The 19,488-nt window shown below is 45.4% G+C and overlaps 1 protein-coding gene across 1 annotated transcript; it reads left to right on the top strand.

Moving 5' to 3' along the window:
• The first annotated feature begins 3,882 nt into the window (after positions 1-3,882).
• slc30a10 (solute carrier family 30 member 10) lies at positions 3,883-17,162 on the top strand. Its single transcript, XM_078405743.1, has 4 exons — positions 3,883-4,282; positions 6,209-6,271; positions 9,245-9,484; positions 16,934-17,162. Exons 1-4 carry the CDS (start codon positions 3,883-3,885, stop codon positions 17,146-17,148), a joined length of 918 nt encoding a protein of 305 aa, XP_078261869.1. The 3' UTR covers positions 17,149-17,162.
• The last annotated feature ends 2,326 nt before the right edge of the window (positions 17,163-19,488 follow it).

Here is a 19,488-nt window from a genome sequence, read left to right as displayed (position 1 = left end):
AAAAATGTAGGTTCAATAAGTGCTTTTTTCGCAATATTTTCGGTCACTAAGTGCTTCTCACAGCGATCTGTAAGTGCTTTTCGCAACAATGTAGCACCCTAAGTCCATCGCTAAGTGCTTTTCGGTAAGTGCTTTTCGCCGGCACGACAGGGGGGGGGGCTGGTAGGGAAAGGGGGGTGGGGGAGAGTAACGGTAGGGGCCCCAGTACACTGCTTTGCCCGGGGGCCCATAATGCTGTAAAAACGGCCCTGGCTGACATATGTGGATTTTTACCTCCATCTTTCTTTCAGGCAGAATTCTTGACGTCCACATCATCTCAGATGAACGAACTCTAATTTCTCTTTTAATCCCTTTGTCAAATGTGGATGGGTGATTGCTTTGCAGATCACCTCTATGTTGGACTACAGGGGAAATCCTGAGCTTCCAGTCACCCATCGCTTCAATTCTGCCACCCACTCCCACTCCCTATCTTCAGTCTCTTAGATTACTCCAATATTATATGCTTGAGAAGGAAATCAATTTCCAGCAGGGCTCATTGCGAACGTCAGGGTTTGATATTGAATTTAACCATTTCAGGTAGCTGCCTTTACTCCATAGATAGTAAAATACATAATCCAACACGCTCGGCACTTTGATGGTGCTGGACTGACAGATATTCTAGACAATTGGATGTTATTCCTATTAACACACTAACATGGTTTTAATTAACTATTCTTAGATACCGCACAGCATTGTAACATTTTTCGGGGCAACCCATTAAGTTAAGAGAGTACAGGAACAGATGCCCTGGTGAGGTGAATTGACATGTGGGAACCAGTGCTCAGGTGAGTTGAAAAAGAGTGCTGTAAACATCAGCTACTGGGCCATGTGCTGAAACATCAGTATTTCTTAAACATCAGATAGTGGATTATCGGAATTTAACTGCATGTGGCTAGATTTTCTGAACAATTTGTTGTTTCAATATGTCTCAGTCACTTTGTTTCAGCTGCTGGTTATTAAAGTAATTGTTCCCTTGACAGTTTCTCACACCACAAAGGCAAGGAAACATGAGGAAAAAATACTGGGCTGGCTAACGATGCTCACATCCTTTACAAACTAATGACAGCTTTTTTTTCATTTTAACTCATTTAAAAACAACGCAAATCAGCCATTATTTTGAAACACACCATTATTTTTAATTAATTTCCACATTTCCCACATTATCATCATTGATCTTTTCACAGGAAATAATCGTGAGATAAAAAGTCTGAAGAAGGGTCCCAACTAGAAATGCATCTGTCCATTTCCCTCCACAAATGCTACCAGCCTTGTTGAGTTGCTCCAGCTCTTTGTTTTGCTCAAGGTTCTGGCATCTGCAGTTTTTTGTGTCTCCAAGTAAAAGTGAAATGTTTGCACACTGCTGCTAATCAGAAACTGACACATTTTCCCCTCACACCCCTCCCCCTCTCCCCCTTCCTCCTATATTCTTTTTTCTGACTTTACAATTTGCAACTCTTTCATCAGTCTGTGTTTGCTTTTATGTCTGCCCTTTAATTCAACCATTTGCCCACCAACTGACTCCAGTTTAGCCAGGACTCCTTGATGCCATACATGATCAAATACTGCCACAATATCAAGGGAACTCTGAAGTTCAGCTCTTTTGTCCACGTTTGGGAAAAGGTCATAATGAGCTCAGAGGCTGAGTAACTTTGGCAGAACCCAGAATGCTGTTCGTAAGCAGATGCTGCTTGATAAGATTATTGATAATCTTTTCCATCACTGATGATGATCGAGAGTGCAAGATTAAAGATTGTGCATTATTCCGTGAATAGGATAGTGCTGGTATACGGGGGATCGCTGGTTGGCATGGACTCGGTGGGCTGAAGGGCTTGTTTCCGCACAGCATCTCTAAACGAAACTAGTGGTGCAGCAGTGGAGTTGCTGCCTTTACAGTGCCAGAGACCCGGGTTCGATCCGGACCACAGTGCTGTCTGGATGGAGTTTGTACATTCTACCCGTGACCTGTGTGGGTTTTCTGTGGGTGCTCCAGTTTCCTACCACATTCCAAAGACATACAGGTTTGTAGGTTGATTGATTTCGGTAAAATTGTAAATTGTCCATTGTGTGTGTGTGTCGGATAGTGTTAGTGTGCGGGGATTGCTGGTTGGGGTGGATTCGGTGGACTGAAGAGCCTGTTTCTGCACTGTATCTCAAAACTAAAAATTCGACTAATAGGACAGTAATTGGAAGGGTTGAAATTTGTCCTGCTTCTTGTGGACACGACATACCCGAGCAATCTTCCCCATTGTCAGTGTTGTAGCTGCACTGGAACAGCTGGGTGTGGAAAGTACTGGGGCAAAAAAAATCAATCCTATTGCCAGAAAGTTGTCTGGCCACTTAACCTTTGCTGTAAACAGTGCTTTTGGTGTTTCTGCTGTCACATGGGGTGAGTGCAATTGGTAAAAACTGCCATGTACCGTGCTGAATACCACTGGAGGAGGCCGAGATGTGGACAAATTACAAATTTCTACACTAGAACATCAATTGGGATTTTTAAAAAAATGTTAATAGTCTATACGTTAGAAATTCATCTTTAATCATTCTTGCTGCTTTAATTGCATCAGCTTTACTCTTTCTGGAAACAAAAGTAGGCATTTCCTTGGCATGTCCATCAGGGATGTTGATCAGAACACAAGGAGATTCTTTGCAACTGTATGGGCTAAATGAAAACCAGGAAATAACATGTGTAGGAAGGAACTACAGATACTGGTTTAAACTGAAGATAGACACAAAAAACTGGTAACTCAGAGGGTCAGACAGCATCTCTGGAAAAAAGGAATAGGTGAAGTATCGGTCGTGACCCTTCTTCAGTCTGATAATCAGTCGATAATCAGCCCATCGCAGAGAGGTATCCTGTATTATTATTTTAAAAGGGTAGTCATCCTACTAGATATTCGGTCAAGATTCCGTTTAAAGTGCTGGACATCTCATGCAATTTCCAAAATGTTACCAGGTGGTATTTGTTAATCTGGTGTAATCTGGTATTTGTTAATCTGGTGTCGGAAGGAACTGCAGATGCTGGTTGACACCGAAGCTAGACAAAATGCTGGAGCAACTCAGCGGGACAGGCAGCATCTCTGGAGAGAAGGAATGGGTGAAAACGAAGGCGCAGGTTGTAGATTATGGAATATTTGTTTTCCGTAGAATCACGTACAGCCACAGCCAACAGACGTGGAGTTACGTTAACGTAGCAAAACATTCCAGTGGGTACTTTACTGAATGTTATCAAACACATTTTTATTTTGGGGATAAATAACTTGGGATCGTAGCAGAACTTTAAAAAATGTGTCTTGCCAAAATAAAAATTCGGAGGAAAAAGTGAAACAACAGTTTGAGAAAAGGCCATCCCCTCCAGAACAAGTCACACGCGTGCTATCTATCAGGAAGCGTGTCCTGGCTTTGAGAGGTTTGTTTGATAATATTTAGTGGCGTCCCTTGGAATGTTTCAGTTGGATTTCGCCACACGCCACAATTTCAGCCAGGGGGTTTGACCTGTGACGCATCAATGGATCGGTGTAGATGTAATGTATTGTAATACCATGTCTTCTGGTTTGGAGGAGTAATTGTAGATGTATTGTAATACCATGTCTTCTGGTTTGGAGGAGTAATTGTAGATGTAATGTAATGTAATACCATGTCTTCTGGTTTGGAGGAGTAATATTTCAGGTAGATCTCTCCCCCCCCCCCCCCCCCACCCCCCCACACTTCACAATCTCAAGTAGCTTTGACTTACGACTGGACGTACTGAAACACAAAGTAGCTGATAGAACACAAGCAATGGCCAAGACACATTGGACTCACCGATCGTGCCTGGTGCTGTGACACCTCCATGTAATCACCGCCATGTGTAAGAACTGCCGCTTGATCTTCATGCTGGTGTTAACAGGTGGCTTCTTCCTTGTGGAGTTAGTGACAGGATACATGAGCAAGTCCATCACTCTCATCTCGGACTCCTTCAGCATGATGTCTGACCAGATCTCTCTGAGCATCGCGCTGGCGGCGGCCTGCGTGTCCAAGCTCCAGAGGAGGGCAGAGGTTCTGGGAGCTCTGCTCAACGCCGTCATCCTCTGCGCGCTAACGTTCGGCGTCTTCATCCAGGCGATATCTCGCCTTTTGGAGTTGAACAAGTTGCAGGATGTTCTCCTGGTGCTGGTGGTCGGAGCCCTCGGGCTGGGCGTCAACGTCCTTGGTCTGATCCTCTTCCAGGACTGCTGCTCCAAGAGAGGCAGACGCATGCGAGCAGGTGACTGACTGGCTTCTTGCAGGAGGGCTCAAAGAGTAGATAGTAATAAATAAGGAAACAAAGACCGCGAGTGCTGGAGTTGACAACAGCGGGTCAGGTAGCATCGCTGGGGAACACGACTGGAGACATTTCTGGTCAGGAAGATAGACACAAGGTGCTGGAGTAAACCCAGCTGGTCAGGCAGCATCTGTGGGGGGGGGGAAAAGGATCGTCACCTCCGACATTATAGCCACCTTCAACCGGATCCCACCACTAGTCACATCTTCCCATCTCCACCCCTTTCCACAGAGACCATTCCTTCCACAAATCCCTGGTTCACTCATCCCTCCCCACCGAAACCACCTCCTCTCAAGAGAGAGCTGGATAGAGCTCTTAAGGATAGCAGAGTCAGGGGGTATGGGGAGAAGGCAGGAACAGGGTACTGATTGAGAATGATCAGCCATGATCACATTGAATGGTGGTGCTGGCTCGAAGGGCCGAATGGCCTCCTCCTGCACCTATTGTCTATTTCCCTGCAACCGCAAGAGATGCAACACATGTCCCTGTACCCTCTCCCTTGACTCCATCCAAGGACTCCGACGGTCCTTTCAGGTGAGGCAGAGGTTCACGGTGCACCTCCTCCAATCTCATCTACTGTATCTGCTATTCTCGGTATGGGCTCCTGTATAGCGGCGGGACCAAGCACAGACAAGGTGATCGTTTCGCTGAGTCCGCCTTGGCCTACTCAATCTCCTGATCGCCAAACATTTTAACTCATCCTCCACTGTCAAAGTGAGACTGCTCACAAATTGGAGGAACCGCGCCTCATATTTTACTTGGGCACCTTACAACCCAGCAGTATGAATATTAATTTCTCTAGTTTATATTAACCCTTGCATCCCCTCTCTCTCTCCACCCCTCCCCCACCCTAGTGCCTTGCTAATTCCACTGTTTGTATCCCTTTGTTATCACCTCTTCCACAGTCAACAAAGAACCGTTGTGGGCTCTACCTTTCATGTCATTGGTGCGTGCTTTGATTTGTTCTGTATCTTTCCATACCTCTAGTTTCCTCCTCCTCTGACTCAGTCTGAAGAAGGGTCTTGACCTGAAACATCACCTGTTCCTTTCTCCAGAGACGTGGCCTGACCCATTAATTTACTCCAGCACTTTGTCTCTATCTTCGGTTATATATCAGCATCTGCAGTTTCTTTCTACATCTTTCTGATTGGGATGAGATCCTGCATCAGATGTACTTTAGTAGGGGAGAGAAAGCTGGAAGAGCGGGCGGGGGGGGGGGAGACAAAACCTGGTGAGTGATAGGTGGATAAAGCGGAAGGGAGGGTTAATTGGCAGATGGTTGGACAAAGGCTAGGGATGAAAAGGCAGAAGATGTGAGAAAAGGATTGAAGAGGTGCAAAATGGGAAAATAAATTGGGGTGAGGGGTTGTTTGTAGGTTAGTTACCTAAAATTGGAGCATTCAATGTTCATACCGTTTGTTATCTGGGGGATCTGAATCCTCCAACTTGTCCTGTTCTATAGACTTGACAAATGGAATATGAGGTGCTGTTAGAAACATAGGAACATCTGTTCCTACAGATAGCTTACAGCCTAAAAGTAAACACTGAATTCTCCAATTCCAGATCTGGAGAAACAACAGCTCATATTCCGAGTGAATCAAAGTATAAGCATTAAAGCCCTTGGCATTTTAAAACACAATTTGTACTTACATGTGTAAATCATCACCAATTGGAATGTTTGCATTTCTTAATGTTTAATGTTAATTGTACTTGAACACATCTATGATAGGATGGCACCTGCTTTATTTTGTATGTATAATGTGTCTTATGGTGCTTTTTTTTTACTACTGTCGACCAATTTGCATTTAGTTTCATCGTATTTCCAAAGAAGACATCCAAATATCAGTTTCTGTTTTTTTTAAATTTTAGATAGCTTAAGAAGTGATCAAGGAGCGATCAAGAATTCGAATGATTCTAAATTAAATATTCAAGGTAATACCATGGAATAAAAATATATTATAACTTCATAATCACTGATGGTGACTGCATTTGTCAGTAAACATACCATCTTGTATCTTTACAAGTATTTATCAGTACAAAGTTTAAGGAAACAAATGAACCTATGGTCACTCTGTCTCTCTCTGTCTTTCTCTGTCTCTCTCTGTCTCTCTCTGTCACTCTCTGTCTCTCTCTGTCTCTCTCTGTCTCTCTCTGTCTCTCTCTGTCTTTCTTTGTCTCCCTTTGTCTCTCTTTGTCTCTGTCTCTCTGTCTCGGTTCTTCCAGACCAATACCTTTAACCACAAGTCCATCGGGCAGTGGTTAGCATGGAACATCCTATAGATGCTGCAGGACATGGAATGGGTGGATCCTGTGGAGTGCTTCTCCGAGCAGACTGCCCACATTGTCTGGCAAAATGCTTCATCACCAGAACTCACCAACAAGAACCAAGACCTCGCTTGACTGGCGATGAGAAGGGCTCATCTAGTCAGATACTCCCTACACTATCGGAGTCTTATTACTCTGCCATCTGGCATGCTGCCACCTGGATGGCTGCTTTGGAGAGGAGACAGTTGCCCACCTCTTTGCAGAGTGTGGAGTTGCAAAATTGTTTTGGAGAACGATTTGCAAAGAGGGTCTGGAGATGAATGCAAAGGTCCTTGTAATGGTTCATGCCAAACAGGTCCATAACAGTGGACTCTCCACAGACTGGCCCATTTCAGATTGCAGGAGAAAGTGCTGAGGGACTAATGCGAAAACATGTGTGGGGCAGGACCACAGGCTAGGGTCTTTCAACTCATGGTCATTGAGGCATATCACCCCAGGGTGATATGCCTTCCCTTATTTGAGGGACTCCCATCAAATAGGGGAAGGCCTATCATCCTAGGGTGCCACATGAGTGCAAGGATGGTTTCTTTAAAGATAAGTGAACAATAGAACAAGAGGACAGCAATGGTATGCTTTAAATTTGACATTTGGGGATTTGAGAGAGCACACTGAGGAGCAACAAGAATAAAAAAAGGATCAACCATATAACATTGAATATATGTGAACAAAACAGAGCGTCTCAATGCCATGGAAAATATTTATTGAGAGAGCAATGTGGATCTATGATATTACTTCGAAGGTACTTCTTCACAAAATGCTGGAGTAACCCAGCAGGTCAGGCAGCATCTCAGGAGAGAAGGAATGGGTGACATTTCGGCTCGAGACCCTTCAGACTGATCAGTCTGAAGAAGGGTATCGACCCGAAACGTCACCCATTCCTTCTCTCCTGAGATGCTGCCCGACCTGCTGAGTTATTCCAGCATTTTGTGAATAAATACCTTCGATTTGTACCAGCATCTGCAGTTATTTTCTTATATGATATTATTTCAATCACAGATATGCATAGGGTAAGAGAATTTCAGTTTAACTGACGGAAAGGTGGGTTTAAAAGTTGTTTTAAACGTAATTACTTCATATATCAATGAATTATAAGGTGAAATGTATCAATCAAAGCTTTGGAGTGAGTCCAAATGAAACTGGGTGATTTGGAATGTTGAAGAAACAACTACAAATGGATTTCCCTTTTCTTTGATTTTTTTGTCTCTATGAGTTTCATGTAAAAATGTTCCCAGCTCCTATTACATTATTTATAAGGAAGGCACGTCAGCTTAAATTAATAACCATCACTGATTTGGTCGTAGAACATAGAAAAGTGCAGTAGAAGAACAGTCCCTTTGGCCACAAAGTCATAATCATAATAATCATAATAGTACTTTATTAGGCAAGTATGTTTTGCAACATACGAGGAAATTGATTTGCCATACAGTCATACCAATAAAGAGCAACAAATACATTTTTAGCATGAACATCCACCACAGTGACTCCCCCACATTCCTCACTGTGATGGAAGGCAAAAAAAAGTTCAACCTTTCTTTGTCATGCGGTCGGGGGCTTCGAACGTTCTGTTGACGGGACGATCTTGGCTCCCAGAGCCAGTGGTCGGGAACTCCGTGTGAGGACGATCAAGCTCCCACATCGGGGGGATCTCAGCTCAGGCGATCGGACCCCGGGTCAGGGCTGGTCAAACCTTCTGCAACTTTGGAGCTTTCCGACATCAGTCTCAACCCGAGACTTCGAGCTCTTCAATGTTTAAATTCGCAGGAGCGTCGATTCCAGGCAAGGGATCGCAAGCTCCGATGGTAAGTCCACGGCCCCACGGTGGGGCTCAAGGTCAGTCTTGAACAAGGCCTCCAGCTCCATGATGTTAGGCCGCAGAGCGACCGGAGATACGATCCGGAAAACAATTGCATCTCCGGTAAGAGATTGAAAAAAGTTTCCCCCGACCCCCCCTCCCCCACCCCCCCCCCCCCCCATATAAAACAAACCAGAGAACATTAACACATACTTTTAAAACACACTAAAAATAACAAAACCAGACAGACTGTTGGCGAGGCTGCCATCGCTGACGGCGCCACCCAGTGTTTTGCCATGCCAAACATGATGCAAGTTAAACTAATCTCCACTGCCTGCACATGATTAGTATCCCTCCATTCCCTGCATATCCATGTACCTATCCAAAAGCTTCTTAAACACTATCATTGTATGTTTTAAAGAGAACATACACTAATGTATGATGCAACATTATTGTATAATTTGAAGCATAATGTATAATATAATAATATTCAACTGTTATTGCATATTAAGGGGCAACATTTTCACACAGAGGGTGGTGGGTATATGGAACGAGATGCCAGAGGAAGTGGCAGAGGCAGGTACAATAACAACATTCAAAAGACATTTGGGCAGGCGAAGACATTATTATATGTCATTTGTGCCAACCATGAAAAAGTGAAGAATTTACATGTGGCAGCTTAACAGACTTATAAAAGTACGTGCCACCATGCTCTGGAAGAGTTTTGTTTTTGTGTGACTTTTCCTGGTTTGTAAGAGTTAAAACAAAATCAATTATTTATTTTCCAGGTGTCTTCCTTCAATTACTGGGTGATGCTCTGGGATCCGTTGTGGTGGTAATCACTGCTACCATCTTCTATGTGTTTCCACTTGGAGCGGATGAACCCTGTAACTGGGAATGCTATGTCGATCCAAGCCTGACCATCATTATGGTCATGATCATTTATATCTCCGTTTACCCACTTTTAAAAGAAACAGTTCGGATTTTAATTGAGAATGAACCCAAAGAATTGAACGAGCAGGAAATGAGTAAGTTAATGCTTATTATGTAAGAAGGTCATGTTAAGTTTGGAAATATATCCCAAAAATACATCTTTGGAATTTATCTTCTGATATTATGTTTAGTATTTGATGTTATTTTTGGGTGCTTAAATTCTCTGATATTAATTCAAGAAAATAATGTAGTCATAATCTTGATAAACTGCCACATTAAGGTCATAAGTAATAGAGCAGAATTAGGTCATTTGGCCCATCAAGTCTACTCCGCCATTCGATCATGGCTGATCTATCTCTCCCTCCTAACTCCATTCTCCTCCCTATAACCTCTGACACCCGTACTAATCAAGAATGGATCTAACTCTGCCTTAAATATATCCACTGACTTGACCTCCACAGCCTTCTGTGGCAAAGAATTCCACAGATTCACCACCCTCTGACTAATGGAATTCCTTCTCATCTCCTTCCTAAAGGAACATCCTTTAATTCTGAGGCTATGACTTCTAGTCCTAGACTAGAATTTTTAAAACTGTTTGATGCTCTTAACACCAGAGATCACAATCACAATCACAATAAAACTTTATTAGCCAAGTATGTTTTGCAACATACGAGGAACTTCATTTGCCATACAGTCATAACAATAAAAAGCAACAGGAAAAACAAAATACATTTTAACATGAACATCCACCACAGTGACTCCTCCACATTCCTCACTGTGATAGAAGGTGAAAAAAAAGTTCAATCTCTCCCTTCTTTGTCCTCCAGCAGTCGGGGGCTCTAACCTTCCGTTGACGGGATGATTTTGACTCCAGTAGCTGGTGGCGAGCCTTCCTCATCGGGGCGATCAAGCTCCTGCATCGGGGGGGGAACTTAGCTCCCCCTCGCTGGCGATCTACCCTGGGTCGGGACCAGTCGAACCTCGTGCAGCTTTTGGAGCTTCCGACCGGTCTCAACCCGAGACTGCGAGCTCCTGATGTTAAAGTCCGCAGGCTACATTGGAGCGTCGATCCCAGGCAAGGGATCGCAGGCTCAGATGATAAGTCCACGCCCCAGTGGGGACTCAAGGTCAGTCCCAGGCAAGACCTCCAGCTCCGTAATGTTAGGCCGCAGAGCGACCAGAGATATGATCCGGAAAACAATCACATCTCCCGCAAGGTAAGAGATTGGAAAAAAGTTTCCCCCGACCCCCTTTCCCACCCCCCACATAAAACAAACCAGAGAACATTTACACAAACTTTTAAAACTTACCAAAAATAACAAAAAGAGTTTGAAAAGCACAGACAGACTGTAGGCAAGGCAGCCATCGTGCGGCGCCCCCTGGTGATAATTAAATGAACAGGAAGATGTTGTTGTACACCTGACACAATTTCATTATCCTGCTTCCATGCACATGAAATGAATGTTGCCGTCTTGGGTCGTTTCAAGTTGCTGTGATATAATGCAATTCATTGAAGAATTACAGCGATGCAGTCTTAGTTGCTATCAAAATAATATAACATCTTTTAATTAAGAAATAATTTCAGTGGATTTCATGATGTTTAACTATTCATTGTTTGCATAGAAGCCAGATCCATTGTAATTGTACTGTCTCCATTTCCTTTCTCCGAAGGCAGTCTCTTAGAATCAAGGATGGCTTGCTTCCATTCCAGTTCTCTGGAATCCGAGGTAACTCCAGGGTTTGCCATAGGTGGGGCAAGAGGTGCCTGATCAGGTGCAGGTACAGGTAGTTTGGTAGATGATGCATGCCTTCCACCGTGTGAGCTGTGAGCCTTCTATTCATTGGTCCAAGGTTCTTAATGCCATTCTGCATGCTTGTCAAACAATGGAAGTGATCATGGGCCAGTCATTCAAACGAGTCATTGGGTAGTCATATTAGTACAAAGAGTTTCTAAGAACTTACATAAATTGCTGCTTATGTCCATTTTTTTGCCATGATAGAGGGCGGAATGGTGTTTGTTTCCGAAACTAGTTTCAGAGATGCAAGCAATGTACCTTGTCCAGTGGAGCAGATTGAATGTAATTAGGGCCTCAGGGCATGGGATGTTGGCCTGGGAGATGACACAGATATTGGTTCACTTACCTTGTTAATGGAGGTTTTGTACAGAGACGATGTGATGATGTCTCTCTGATGCTTGAAAGTGGCTTCTTCATGTCTCAGAAATAGTCAAGTCAAGTCAAGTCAAGTCAATTTTATTTGTATAGCACATTTAAAAACAACCCACGTTGACCAAAGTGCTGTACATCTGATTAGGTTCCAATGGAAAAAAAAAAGAAACATACAGTAGCACGCAAACAGTTCACAGCGCCTCCTCAATGAGCCTTAAACGCTAGGGAGTAGAAATAGGTTTTGAGCCTGGACTTAAAGGAGTCGATGGAGGGGGCAGTTCTGATGGGGAGAGGGATGCTGTTCCACAGTCTAGGAGCTGCAACCACAAAAGCACGGTCACCCCTGAGCTTAAGCCTAGACCGCTGGATAGTGAGTAGCCCCAAGTCGGCTGACCTGAGGGACCTGGAGTTAGAGAGGGGGGTTAGAAGATTTTTGATGTAGGGGGGGGAGTGTCCATTTAGGGCTTTATACGTGAATAGGAGGAGCTTGAAGTTGATTCTGTACCGTACAGGAAGCCAGTGGAGAGAGGCCAGAATCGGGGTGATGTGGTCCCTTTTACGGGTACCCGTCAGGAGTCTCGCTGCGGCGTTTTGGACCAGTTGCAGGCGGGACAGGGAAGATTGGCTGATCCCAGTGTATAGGGAGTTGCAGTAGTCTAGGCGGGAGGAAATGAAAGCGTGAATGATTTTTTCTGTGTCGTCGAATTGGAGGAAAGGTTTGATTTTAGCTATGGTTCGAAGTTGGAAGAAGCTGGCTTTTACCACAGCGTTGCCTTGCTTATCAAATTTTAATGCAGAGTCAAATATCATGCCGAGGTTTTTGACATGCGGTTTGATTAGGCAGGATAGACTTCCAAGACTGCCTGTTATCAATTTGATGGAGTCGGGGAGGGGGGGGGGGGGGGGGGGGGGGGCGAATAGGATGACCTCAGACTTGCTCTCATTTAATTGGAGGAAGTTCTGTGCCATCCAACATTTTATGTCCTCAAGGCAGTGTGAGAGGCTGTTTAAATTTGACTGGTTGTTGGGTTTCAGGGGGAGGTAAAGCTGAGTGTCATCGGCATAGCAGTGGAAAGAAATGCCGTGCCTTTGAATGATTTGGCCAAGGGGGAGCATGTATAGAGAGAAGAGAATGGGGCCTAGGATGGAGCCTTGTGGAACTCCGCAGGAGAGGTTAGCTGGAGCAGAGGAATAACTGCCTATGTTGATGGCGAAACTCCTATCTTTGAGGTACGAAGCGAACCAGCTCAGGGCAGTGCCATCAATGCCAACCGCGTACCGGAGACGGTCAATAAGGATGATGTGGTCCACTGTATCGAACGCTGCGCTGAGGTCGAGAAGGAGCAGGATTGCACAGTCGCCGGTGTCGATGGCGAGAAGCAGGTCGTTGTGTACCTTCAACAAGGCAGACTCTGTGCTGTGGTGGGCTCTGAAACCTGACTGGAAACTTTCCAGGATGGTGTTTTGGTGCAGGTAGGGCACTAATTGGTTTAGAATTGCCTTTTCAAGGACTTTTGACAGGAATGGCAGTTTGGAAATGGATCTGTAGTTGCTAGGCAAGGTGGGGTCTAGGTTAGGTTTTTTCAGTAGGGGCTGGACCACCGCGTGCTTGAAACTGGTTGGAACAGTGCCAGTGGCCAGAGAACTGTTGATAATAGAGAGGATGCTGGGACCGGCTATTGCAATGACATCCTTCAGAAAGGCAGTGGGGGCAGGATCAAGGGGGCAGGTTGCAGGTTTCATAGCGGAGACAAGCTTTGCAAGGGAGGATAGAGTGACGGGTTGGAAGCAGTCCAATTTAGATGAACAGACTAGTGAGACAGCTAGGTCATGGGTGGGAGGGGAAATGTTCATTCTAATGTTCTCAACTTTGTTGGTGAAAAATATAGCGAATTCTTCGCACTTAGCAGGGGACCCAACTAAGCTGGTACTGGGGGCGGGACATATGACAGAGGTAATTGTTCTAAATAGGACCTTGGAGTTATGAGAGTTTTTGGAAATAAGGTCGGAGAAGTATTGTGCTCTAGCAGACTTTACTGCTTCCTGGTATTTGAGAAGATTGTTTCTCAGAATTTTGAAGGAAATTTGAATCTTGTCACATTTCCACATCCTTTCTGATTTTCTGCACTCCCTTCTTAGGGCTTTGGTGGAGTCATTGAGCCACGGCCGACCTTTGGGCTTAGGCTTTTTCATTTTAAGGGGAGCGATAGAATCCAGGATGGAAGAGCAAGTGATATTAAATAAAGAGGCGAGATCCTCAGTGCTGAGATGGGGGGGAGAGGCCTCAATAGTGCAGATGTTGGGGGCAGCTGTGAGAGCCTCGGAGAATTTACTGGCAGTCAATGAATTTATGTCGCGGGAGTAGCGAACAGGGAGATGAGATTTTGCGGGAGATAAAGGCAGAGATGCGTCAAAAATGATAGCGCTGTGGTCCGATAGACAGGCTTCAGTAGTTTCAATGTTGTTGATTGGGAATCCGGACGATAACACTAGGTCGAGAGTATGGCCTAACTTGTGAGTGGGTCCCGTGGTGTGAAGAGTCAGATTGAAGGACTCAACCAGGTGCATAAATTCACTCACAAGAGGCTTAGTGGGACAGCAAACATGAATATTAAAGTCACCAAGAATCATGATCCGGTCAAATTTGGGCAAAATGCTAGAAATCAGATCAGCAAATTGGGTGATGAAGTCCTTATGCATTTTTGGTGGGCGATACACAAGAACAATTAAGAGGGGATAGGCTAGGTCTACTTTAATTAGTTGCACCTCGAAACTGGAGAAATGATCAGCGTTCAGGAGGCGGCAGTTGAAATGTTTCTTAAACACAGTGGCTAAGCCCCCACCGCGTCCGGAGAGCCTAGGCGAGGTGAAGAAGTGACAGTTATCAGGACAGAGTTCCACGAGTGGAGCAAGCTCACCAGGGTTAAGCCAGGATTCTGTGAGCAGTAAGAAGTCCAATCCACGGGTGATGAAGAAGTCGTTGAGGATGAAGGTCTTGTTCTGTAGGGATCTTGCGTTGATCAGGGCCACTTTAGCAGGGACAGCAGGGACAACAGGTGAGCTTCGGTCTGGTAGCGGCTCCCACGCCAGCGGACGGAGGTTCAGGGAGACCACGCCGCTGCGCTTCACAGATGGCCTTGCTGGGAGCCCACGGGCAGGCAGTCCAGGGACCGGGATGATCGGTCGAAGAGCGGCATACCTGAGCTCGAGGGAGCGCCGGTGGAAGGAGCTGTAAGGTCGACCAGGTCCGACTTCGCAGCGCTGGGCGAGGTAGGCCGCTGTTGGATGAGCGCGGGCGAGGTTTTTTAAATTTTCGAATGTTCCCGCGCGTTTACCCCGCCTCCTGGCGCGGTGCGTGCGGCGGTGGATGTAAGGCTGGGCCCGCACATCTACCGGGAGTTGATCGAGGAGCTGGAAGAAACTTTGTCCGGGACCTGGACTGAAGAAGTCGACGACGGAGGGTCGGATCAACAGGAGGGTTCGGCGGTCGTAAACCAAAGTGGCTCGAAGAACACTACGATCTCCAGGTGAGCGACGACAGGCAGCCAAACACAACGGCGCGGCCATCTTTTTATATAGACAAGAGGGCATTGATCATAAGGTCATAAGTGATAGGAGTAGAATTAGGCCCATCGTCTACGTCGCCATTCAATCCTGGCTGATCTATCTCTCCCTCCTAACCTCATTCTCCTGCCTTCGCCCCTTAACCTCTGATCCAACTAGTCAACTGTGAGCTTTGTGTTAAATTTTGTGTTAAGAACACTCCAGAAATAGAAGGGAGAGGAAAGAAAATGAACTCTTAGCTAATGGATATAAATATTAAAACTATATTTATGCTGAAAATAATTAACTAAAACATAGCACAAAAAGTAAGGAAATTTGTGTTTGGTAGATTATTTCTTTGTTGTAACAATGCTTCTTGGCAATAAATCTTATACCGTTGGAAAGCCTGTTTATTTCTCTTTTAAATGGTGCCACATTTGTAAGGAACATGCATTTGTGGGATGAGCAGCAGAGCTGAGTATATGGGTTGCGCCCATGAAAAATTTGCCAAATCTTCTCTGCCAATGCCAAACAGCTTATTCTGCTGTTGCTATTGACTCTTGTTTTGAGCTTCTGGTACCCCCAGGTGCTGACAATCAGGTGCCTGATTGGCTGTTTGGCATTGGCAGAGAAGATTTGGCAGATTTTTCATGGGCGCAACCCACATACTCAGCTCTGCTGCTCATCCCACAAATGCATGTTCCTTACAAATGTGGCACCATTTAAAAGGGAAATAAACAGGCTTTCCAACGGTATAAGATTTATTGCCAAGAAGCATTGTTACAACAAAGAAATAATCTACCAAACACAAATTTCCTTACTTTTTGTGCTATGTTTATATTACAAAAAAGTTTCACGGTAACAACATTTAAGTTGTAAAGGTCACATGTGAAATGTGGTGGGAGAATATAATTATACTAGCTTTAAATGGAGTAATTGAAGCACAATTTAATAATCATTTCTAGTAGAACAGATAATATAATAATAACAGTTTAATATTTCATTGGGCAAGTTTTATTCAGTGTAGATACAGGACGGTTCTGATTAAATCCTGCTTAAAGCATATGAAAAAAAAATGGTGACATTGAAAATCTGTTATCAGAGACATCAATTTCCTCAGGTGTATCCCATGAGGTAAACGTTACATGTCTGTTTGAGGTTCCTCCTTTGCTGATCCTCAATGTATACATGTAGTTACATGAGGGCTTCAACAGGTTGAGTCCTTCCATAGCGTTTATTTTTATTCTCTCTTTCAAATGTTCTAGCTCTTTATACCAAACCAGGTTTAGTCTTTTCTCACTCAGATGTCCTTGCGAACAAACTTTCCAAGACTTGGTGAATCCTCCAATGGAGACATGTACATTAAAATACTAGTGTCCTGAATATTTAATTTGGTTTGTTTTTCTCTCTCTATTCAATATCAATATCTGGATTCTTCCAGTCCAGTCAATGATCAGACTTACCTTGCTTACTCAAAGTCAGTAAATGCATCAACAATGAATTAAATATAAGAATGTAAAGTTCTGATAAACATAAATCACAACTATTTTTAATTGTATCGAATAAAATCTTAAGTGTAAGAAAATAACTGCAGATGCTGGTACAAATCAAAAGTATGTATTCACAAAATGCTGGAGTAACTCAGCAGGTCAGGCAGCATCTCAGGAGAGAAGGAATGGGTGATGTTTCGGGTCGAGACCCTTCTTCAGACTGAAGAAGGGTCTTGACCCGAAACGTCACTTATTCCTTCTTTCCTGAGATGCTGCCTGACCTGCTGAGTTACTCCAGCATTTTGTGAATAAAATCTTAAGTTCTGTTTTCAATGTTTTGCAGATGATAAAGTCCATAGAGATGGTGAAGTTCATGACCTCCAAGTCTCCAAACTTGCTATTGCGGGGAACACAAGGACGGGTGGAAATACTCCAGAAACCCCCGCCAGTGACCAAGTGAGCACTATGACCGGAGAAAGCAATGCAGAGAACACTTCGGGCACAGAAGAAAAGAAAGAGACAAATGTAATATTAGATATGCCTACTGTTTCAATGTAGTAAGTCTATTTTATCTGACAATATAATCCCATTTCAAAGTAAGACTGAATCTGGGGCTAAACTTATTTTTTGTTTATATGGGCAAAATAAGAGCAAATTTCAGTAAGGTTTGAGGTTTGCTTAACTAAGACTTAACTTCCTCATTATAACCAGTCTGAAATAAGCTTGGAAATAAAATGGAGTTTATTGAAAATGAAGTTACTTACATCCCTTTAAATGCTATCCTTTTCAATAAAGAGGCAACTTTCCATTTGATTGCTAAATTTATGAAGGATGTGAAGCTACGTTTTTACCTTTTTCAAACCATTTAATCTGCACATTGGATCTGAATGAAATCTTAAAATGATAATGAATTCCAGTTGAATGAAATGCCCAGCCTGCGCTTTAATGTTAGGTTTCAAAACAGGGTAAAAAAAGCTCCCCTACAATTTTCCAGGTAATGCAAATTGCCATTTTACACAACATTGTGTAAGGGGGTGATCAAACATACTATGTCCTATAGTTCTATTCTTGCTTCCCTCCCACTGCCCCCCTTCCAGACGGAACAAAGATAGAGTTCCCCTGATCCTTCCCATTCACCCCACCAGCCTCTGATTCCAACACATCATTCTCGAATGTTTCCGTCACCACCTACTTGATCCCACCACTAGTCACATCTTCTCATCTCCACCCCTTTTCGCCTTCCACAGAGACTGCTCCCTCCACACATTGGTGCACTCATCCCTTCTCACCCAAACTACCCCCTTTCCCATCCATCCATAGGAAATGTTACGCCTGCCCCTATACCTTGTTCCTCAGAGCCATCCAGGGACCTTAGCAGTCTTTCCAGGTGAGACAGTTGTTCACATGCATCTCCTCTAACCACATGCTGTGTTCGGTATTCCTAATGTGGCATCTTTTACATCTGCAAGACCGAGCGTAGACCAGGCGACTGTTTCATTGAACACAAGCGCTTGGTCCACAAAGGCCTGCTAGATCTCCTGATTGATAACCATTTTAACACTTTCCCATTCCTATTCTGACCTTTCTGACCTGGGCCTCTATTGCCAGAGTGAGGACTCACGCAAACTGGAGGAACAGCATCTCGTATCCTGCTTGGGTAGCTTACAATGTAACAGCATGATCATTGAATTCTCCAATTTTAGGTAACCTGCTAACAGTAGAATGGGAAAAAATAATCGAACATACTATGGTAAATCCTTGTTTTAATGGATTGCGGTTATAGTGGATGGATCTACTGTTGGCTGCCAATGCTGCCTCCCTGGCAGCCCACAGCCCTGGCTGCCCACACTGTCCATAGCCCACACTGGCCACACTGTCCCAAGCCCACACTGCCCCTAGCCCACACTGGCCACACTGCCCCTAGCCCACACTGCCCCTAGCCCACACTGGCCACACTGTCCCAAGCCCACACTGCCCACAATGCCCAGACGGCCCCTGGCCCACACTACCCACACTACCCCTAGCCCACACTGGCCACACTGCCCCTAGCCCACACTGCCCCTAGCCCACACTGCCCCTAGCCCACACTGCCCCTAGCCCACACTGCCCCTAGCCCACACTGCCCCTAGCCCACACTGCCCCTAGCCCACACTGCCCACACTCCCCACACTGCCCCTAGCCCACACTGCCCCTAGCCCACATTGCCCCTAGCCCACACTGCCCCTAGCCCACACTGCCCCTAGCCCACATTGCCCCTAGCCCACACTGCCCCTAGCCCACACTGCCCCTAGCCCACACTGCTCCTAGCCCACACTGCCCCTAGCCCACACTGCCCCTAGCCCACACTGCCCACACTCCCCACACTGCCCCTAGCCCACACTGCCCCTAGCCCACATTGCCCCTAGCCCACACTGCTCCTAGCCCACACTGCTCCTAGCCCACACTGCCCCCTAGCCCACACTACCCCTAGCCCACACTGCCCCTAGCCCACACTGCCCACACTGCCCCTAGCCCACACTGCCCCGAGCCCACACTGCCCTAGCCCACCCTACCCCTAGCCCACACTGCCCCTAGCCCACACTGCCCCTAGCCCACACTGCCCACACTGCCCCTAGCCCACACTGTCCCTAGCCCACACTGCCCCGAGCCCACACTGCCCCTAACCCACACTGCCCCGAGCCCACACTGCCCTAGCCCACCCTACCCCTAGCCCACACTGCCCCTAGCCCACACTGCCCCTAGCCCACACTGCCCCTAGCCCACACTGCCCCTAGCCCACATTGCCCCTAGCCCACACTGCTCCTAGCCCACACTGCCTCCCCGGCCACTCGCAGCCCCGCACCCGCCACTCCCTGTGTAAATGTTTGCTCCACAACTGAAACATATTTCCATTTAACT

This window comes from Rhinoraja longicauda, chromosome 9, assembly GCF_053455715.1.
Source record: "Rhinoraja longicauda isolate Sanriku21f chromosome 9, sRhiLon1.1, whole genome shotgun sequence".
Lineage (NCBI taxonomy): Eukaryota > Metazoa > Chordata > Chondrichthyes > Rajiformes > Arhynchobatidae > Rhinoraja > Rhinoraja longicauda.
The sequence above is the reverse complement of the archived record's forward strand: the minus strand, read 5'-3'. Positions and strand labels throughout refer to the sequence as shown.